Below are 7,746 nucleotides of genomic sequence, written 5' to 3'. Positions count from 1 at the left end.
CGACGACCGCCATATCCACCATATCCACCAAATCCACCYCGGTAACCACCATATCCACCACGATATCCACCATAACCGCCACGATAACCACCATAACCACCACGGTAGCCACCGTAGCCCCGCGCCAAGCGATCGCCTTCGTTCTCATGTCCTTGCTGCGCGTCGACATCAAACAAAGTTAACGGTTCTTCGGCTGTCTCTATAGTGAGCACAGAATTATCGCCGACGGAATTACCGCTAGTGCCGACCAACATCACCACGAACATCACCAGTACTAAGCAAACTCTGAAGGCACGCATTTTCACTGAGTTAGTTTGTTTTAAGAACGTGTCTGAGTATTTGCTAGGAAAGCTCCCCTGGAAGAGTCGAAAACGTTTTGATTCTACTCGGAATAGCGCTTTGCGTTTATATACTTATATTGCAGTTAATCTTTGACTACACTCAGTACATGCATATGCGATTACAAATCATTTTAATAATGATATAAATAATCAGACAAATGTACTTTACTTGAAATCTCGAACGTGTTCTTCTAAAAAAATAGACAAAATATTCATGTACAGAAATTGAACAAGCAAACCAGATGCGCCTAGCAGACCGTCATGTCATACAACAGCAAGAAAAAACTCAAACGACGAAAACAACTACTTGATTTGGGGGTGGCTGTTGTTTACAGCTAATACCCGAGCTAGTCTCATTCGGCGCTCTCTCATTTAGTGATTCATCATCGCTATCACCTGGCCAGGTCAACTACACAACTCATGCATCGTATTGAATTGACGTCTGTTAATGAATGAAAGCGATCAGTGTAATCCAAACGATATTCGGCATACTTGAACGCCTCAGTAATTTCTGAGAAATGGTCAATGCAAGCACGATAGCGTATTTATGGGGTTTTCCTTTAAGGTACGCTCAGAATGAAAAACTTTAATATATTAATGTAATGACTTGTTTTTGTACTACTACTTATATTAGTTGTAATAGTAGTAATATGAAAACCAGTAAATGATTCGATTTTCCATGTATGCAAACATGGAATTATTTTCGAAGTGCATATAAGCTGMAACAACTTTTATAGCACTATTTGAATATTGACTCATCATGGATTACATGAAAAAAAATTTTCCAACAGTAGTAACATGTTGCGAGTGTATAATTATTAAATGACCTAAGTATACTCCGAGAATAAATAAAATATATTAATTACTATATAAATTAATATAGAAATAGAAGTGTTAATATGTTAGCAGTCATCTTCACCTAGCAGCCGGATTCATGTAAGAGGAATACACACGTGCTTAAAAACGGTCAAGGACCCTCCAGTCGTTGGTATTCCCAAAATATATTAGTTATTAATGATCATATTGTTTATTATTCATTATAGATATATCTTTATTTTTTGTTTTATTATATACTTTTACGATACAATAAATCATCCAGTAAAGCGATCTGTGTTTAATTGCTATCCTATAATTATTTGTGGGTTTTTACTCAGCTTGATTCAATTTCAATTTCTATGCTTTTACACACCATAAAATTAATTGTAAAATAATCCGATCGGCATATGAAAGCATCTAAGCATTTAATTGCGAGGCAGAAATCTGCTGATCGTTTAATTCCTTGAATTTTTTAACTAGATTTCATGAGTTCCTAAGTTGCCTTCTACTTGTAAKGTGAATTAGGTTTTTAAAATTGTAAACAATTTTTTACTCAGACTTTAATTGTAAAAAAAAAAATATTTTGAGACTGAAAAATAAATTTGAAATAAATCAGAGATAATCTTTTATGTGCTAAATGTACGTATTCTTTGTTTACACGACTTTTGCCATTTATACAGGTGCGCCATTTATTATGTAGGTATGACATTATGGAAAAACTCGTTTTGCACAAGTACTTATGTATAATAAGTAATAAGTATTTTTATTGAATTGAAACAAAATCTAAGACTTGGCCGTTTTTATTAGGAATATATTTTCAATTACGTTAAGATTGGCCAGTCATGTCATAAAAATTTTGACTCATAATAGACGACTTACTANTATATAATATAATACAGGGAATCTATGTAAGTCTCGCTCCAATCACACTTTATAGCTGCAGTTAATATTTCCTTATATTCTTAGTGCTTTCCTTAGCACCAAATAATAGTTTGTCAGAAAAGTCTTGCGGTATTTCTTGCGGAATTTTTATTGAATTTTCAATTGTTAATAAGATTTTTTTTTTATGTCTCATGCCCAGCTCTTGACCGATGCTGCGGCTGCTACTATGCCGGTCTCTTTCGATCAATTGAGCGATTTTATCGCATTTTCGACGGCCGGCCTTCCGGATGTAGCGCATCTTCGACGACCTCCACACCAGAACGAAAACGTTAAAGCCATCGTTGTGCGGTGGAAATGGAAACTGTATCGAGTCCATAAACTGCACAAATTTTATTGGCGGCTTGAGATGCATTTTTGCCTTTAGCGTGGTAGTACTGTAAAATATGCCGTATTTTGTCTTTATTTTGCTCCATGTTTGCGACGCTAAACCTCATGAACAACTTAAAAGAAACGATAATCAATCCATCATGTGTTAGCGCATGAAATAAGCTTTCCAAAAAGGTATAGCATGACCCGATGCGACGAATAAAACTAGAACTACGCGCTCTCAGCGCCAACCTACGAAAATACCGCATGACTTTTTTGACAACCTATATTTTCAATTACGTTAAGATTGGCCAGTCATGTCATAAAAATTTTGACTCATAATAGACGACTTACTAAGCAAGCGTTATGAATAGGACCATTGTCTTGTTGAAAAATTCAAGGAACKGTTTCAAAGAGATCACTTAATTTTGGAAATACGGACTCCAATAATGTTTTTAAGCAATCGGCGTTCATCCTCTGATCTATAAAAATCAAGTCAATTATTGCATAGAACGTGATGGCACCCCACACCATGACTCCACCTTCTCGGCTGTGAAGGCAACTTAATTTTAGCTCATCCCCTTTATGCAAATCGTGATAATAGTCTTGAAAGCCATCTAAATTAAWATGGTTTTCATCAGTAAATACAACTCAACTAAATACAATATCGAATATCATTGTTAATTTATTGTCCAGAAAGTGCTTTTTTCCTTTAAAATGCTTTCCATATGCTTYTSGATGCTTTAAATATCTATCAACGCTTCTGGAGTTGCGTTTTTTCCGTTTGGCAACCTTTCGATTGGATAGTCCTTGGGAGTGAAAAAATTATACTTTTTCWAGTTCCAATAAGCTCAGAATAGTATGCTGGACAATAAGAAAAATCTTGCTTATAAATATACAAATTTATATAAAACAATGTTGGCGCGTCTAACTTAAGATCAGCAGTGTATATAGAGCATCGAATCCACTTGCCCATATAAAGAATATCGAATAGTTCTAGTTATCATTTTACAAACTATTAACAATTACTACTAAAACTAGTAATAGTAGAAGAAGAAGTGACTGAATTAATACCTTATAATTTCTTACCCAGAGCGAAACTTAAAGGAAAACCACACAAATATGCTGACGTGCTTGCATTCACCATTTCTAAGAAATTACTGAGGCGTTCAAATATGCCGAATGTCATTTGGATTACACGGAGCATCATTAAGTTAGAGCTGATGGGTTCCATTCACTGATAGACGTCACTTCAATATGATGCAAAAAATGCATGCGTTTTGTGGTTGACCTGGTCAGGTAATAACGATGATGTTTCCCTAAATGAGAGAGCGAAAATCCGAGTGGCCGCATGTGAGGAGATGACACCGATCTCGGGGGTGTTGGCAGTAAACAACAGCCGAATCAAGTAGTTGTTTTCGACGTTTGAGTTTTTTCTGTTGCTGTTGCAAGACATAACAGTCTGCAAATTGCTAAGCGCATCTGATTATTTTTGTTTACTCAATTTCAAYTTCTATACTTGTATACATATTCGAGATTTATTTTCAAGTAAAGTACATTTCGCTGATTATTTATTTCATTTAGTTTATTTAAATGATATGTATATACAGGCAAAGTTCTACTCCGTGTATAATCAAAAGGTTTGCAACTATTCTAGAGCAACTTTYTTAACAAATACTCAGAATCGTTCTTACAAAAAATAATGCAGTGAGAATGCGTGCCTTCAGCGTTTTCTTAGTAGTAGTGATTTTCGTGGCGATACTGGTCGGCACTAACGGTAATTCCGTCGGCGATAATGCTGTGCTCACTTTAGAGRCRGCCGAAGAACCGTTAACTTTGTTTGATGTCGACGCYCAGCAAGGACATGAGAACGAWGGCGATCGCTTGGCGCGGGGSTACGGTGGCTACCGTGGTGGTTATGRTGGTTATCGTGGCGGTRATGGTGGATATCGTGGYGGATATGGTGGATACCGCGGTGGATTTGGTGRATACGGCGGTCGTCGTGGTGGTTATTATGGTTAAAAKWASGAGAAATATACGAAAAACTATAATTTATCTTTAATTTAAAATGTGAAATTAAAAATATTTATGATTTACAAAACTTCAAAYATAAAATATTGACAATATTTTTTARTATTTTMTGTTAAAAAATAAAYACGCAATTTTGTGTAAAATAAAATGTATTCAACTTTTTTTGTTTAAGCGTATGTACATTTTAAAATACCAATGATTAAGGAAAATATTAACTTCATTAACAAAAGCCTAAATTTGATAATATGTACTCGGTTATGAATTTTAGAAGAAACGTCTAAAATTTTGAATGATATTAATTGATTAAAATAAAGGAAAAAGTGGGAAGCCAAAAAATTTTAAACGAAAAGCTAAAATACCTTCGCATAGCCAAATAWCTCCATACAAGAAATTTATTCCAACCGTTCTTTTTGTATGGCAAATATATTTGCATAAAGTGATTAGATCTGAACAATTTCTTAGTTCTGTATAARATTCTATGTGAATTTTCGTGAAGATATCTTGTGAGAGCGTGATTTTGTTTTTTTGTTTGTATTCCAATTACTTGTATAAACTAAAGTCGTCCGATATCGGCGATTCCTATAATTAAGCAGCTTCTTATGAACAAATTTCGATGACTGAAATTTTGTACACAAAGTGCCATTAAGAATGTTTTGCACCAGATTTTCCCGATAAGACTTAAACTTTCTATAGAATTAAAAAGCTATCTCAATCAAATTTTTAAATTGGATATTAGGCTGCTACTTGTCGCTACTATACAACTTTGTTATATATAAAGTATGGTTTACACGACCATAACACAACATATGGCTTGAGTTAATTCATATTATTTAAATTAATATAATTAATATGAATTTCACTTAACAAAATAACACATTCGACCTTTTTGGAACTTTACTAGTAATAAAAAACAACATCTGTCTTTGCTATTTAATAAAAATGTAAATCAGAAATTCTCTCTACTTTTTTCCTGCCTTTGTTTGTTGTCGAATATGGGAAATAAAAAAGATGGTTCAGTATTCAGAGCATAATAAAATAAAATTAAGAATTCGAGTCTCCTTTGGTTGGGAATATTTTGTAAAAGTCATGGTGCGTTTCCATTCATTTGCAATGTCAATCTGCATAAAGAATAGGAAATATGCTTTTAATACTATATTCATTTCACTGTTTTCTGCCTTGCCTAAAAGTATGCTACCAAAGCCTAAATAGCGCGATGTTTTACTTCCGCTTGGTCTCTGCGCCCATTCTACTTGCAAATATAAAATAACATGTGATAAATTTGCTGGAATTATTCCTGCTATCAATACACAAGCCTTTGCGAATTCTCTAGTGATGGCAAGCTTGTGTCTTAAGTCTTCAGTTTATGRCTTGATATTATATTCTATATATCGTCACCTGAAATGCAAAATAACGTATCATCAAAAAWTTCAAAATTGACTGTCTTATTRGTTCAAATTACATACATAATATTAYATATGTTCAACATTTTCAGGTTCTGCGGTCAGATATAAATCAGTTGTAACCAATATTRAAGTTTTGTTTCACTCATGTTCCATTYTATTTCGTGTTTCATTCATGCCACTGTAAATTTCCGAAAATGTTGTTACGTTATTTTGCACTTCAAGTGACGATATGTATGCATGCCTGTGAATTTATTTCTACCTTAATTACTATAATATTATGTTTGTTGGCWTACCAAATACCAATTTATTTCCAGTTTTAGTCGAATTATTATTAAGACTTAAGCAAGTTGTGTGACAATAAACTAGCGGAGATCGCGTCCGCACAATATTGATTGCGATAAGTTAAGTTAACACATCTCGCGCCAACCAACAAAATCGCGATTTACTCATTTGGGCCAAAATATTGTTTTTTTCGGATAATATTTTGCTTAGTCCATTTATTGTATATTTGAAAACATAAAGTGAAAGTTTTAACTTTTCCCATGATTTTTTTTTTCAATTTTCCATGTTGCACCTGTGATCACGCAGTCAAAGTAAGTAAAATTATTTGTCTCTATCAACATCATCATCGTCTTATGAGTTACAAAAATCTAACAGATCAGCAAGATTAGCATTCAAAGTTTCTTCTCTTTATCACCAAGTTTTTTCCTTGACATATTGAATTTTTTTTTTTCAAAATATCTGAATTAATTCGTTTGATCTGTCGAATTTTTGTGACTCAGCAGACGATGATGATGTTGATACATATATACAGATTACATTTTGAAATTTTTTGACAGAATTAACTTTTTTTTCGTTATACATACATAAATGTCAAAAAAAAAAAAAGAAAAAAAAAATGCTTTGAATGTTGTCATTGTATGGAAAAAAATTGTTTTATTTTTCAATATAAAAAAAAATACTATTACAAAAAACCGTCCACCTGTTCTCATTGAACTCATATTTAGCTCTATATTTTGTCCCCCTGACACATTATAAGTATGCAAACGGGTCAGACTAAACACAATTTCAGGCTCTTCTGGGGTCACAGATTCATTTCAGATATATAAACCCAATGTAAATCGTGCGCAGTATGCCCACATTTGCGTGTACTTTCATTGATGTTGGGTGTTGATATGTGAACACGCGGCCCAAACGACCAAACGAGTACTCGTGGCGTGTGCACCGGTGCCGCACATGTTGCTAAATGTGTTAAGGTGAACAAACAGATAATTAATTTGAGATTTGATGATTATCTTAAAATTTACACAAAGCACTGAATTAAAACCATATTTAATGTTAATTACATATACTTAGCAGTAAATTCTACGCAAGCTGTACTGATTCCATTCATAGTATGAAATACCCAAATATGCTAGATGAATATATTTCCTTGCAATTATATTTATTTCATTATATTATATTTGACTTGTGGTAATTCGTAAATCAATTCTCAAACGAGATATATGGGACCGAGTGAAGCATTGGCAATTTAACTACTTTTTCCCTTTCCCTCCTAATCTTACATATGGACCGATGTTTTTAAAGTGGTATGTTGGGCATTGGAGAGTTAGTATAAAAATATCTTATCGAATTTCGGCAATTTAACTATCATACAAAATACATATACGTAACCCATAGCATAATAGCAGTGAAAGCATAACACCAGGATATGGTGAACCCCATAGCAAATACCCGTCTGAAGAACAACAAAGCGGTATTGATGGATTGCCGGCCGAGCTAATCAAACACCGCAGCAAAGAACTGATAAAAAGAATGGCATCAGCTTCTTTGTAGAGTATGGTCGGACGAAATGCCCAACTATTGGAATTTAAGTGTGCTCTGCCCAAACTACAAAAAGGGGGACA

At 33.9% G+C, this 7,746-nt stretch overlaps 2 protein-coding genes across 2 annotated transcripts in view; one reads left to right on the top strand and one right to left on the bottom strand.

Moving 5' to 3' along the window:
- LOC108974672 (nucleolar protein 3-like) overlaps positions 1–365 on the bottom strand; it is a 3,293-nt gene extending 2,928 nt beyond the window's left edge. Inside the window, exon 1 of the mRNA XM_018942653.1 lies at positions 5–365. Within this exon, the coding sequence (XP_018798198.1) occupies positions 5–299 (295 nt within the window). The 5' untranslated portion in view covers positions 300–365. The remainder of the gene's footprint in view (positions 1–4) is intronic.
- A 3,753-nt stretch (positions 366–4,118) lies between these two features.
- Positions 4,119–4,427, top strand: LOC108974671 (glycine-rich cell wall structural protein-like). The gene has a single exon (XM_018942652.1). The coding sequence runs from the start codon at positions 4,119–4,121 to the stop codon at positions 4,425–4,427; it is 309 nt and encodes a 102-aa protein (XP_018798197.1).
- The last annotated feature ends 3,319 nt before the right edge of the window (positions 4,428–7,746 follow it).

This window comes from Bactrocera latifrons, unplaced genomic scaffold (genome assembly GCF_001853355.1).
Source record: "Bactrocera latifrons isolate USDA-ARS-PBARC rearing strain unplaced genomic scaffold, ASM185335v1 scaffold_58, whole genome shotgun sequence".
In the NCBI taxonomy this organism is placed as follows: domain Eukaryota; kingdom Metazoa; phylum Arthropoda; class Insecta; order Diptera; family Tephritidae; genus Bactrocera; species Bactrocera latifrons.
Note: the sequence above shows the minus strand (reverse complement) of the source record. Positions and strands in the feature narration are given on the sequence as shown.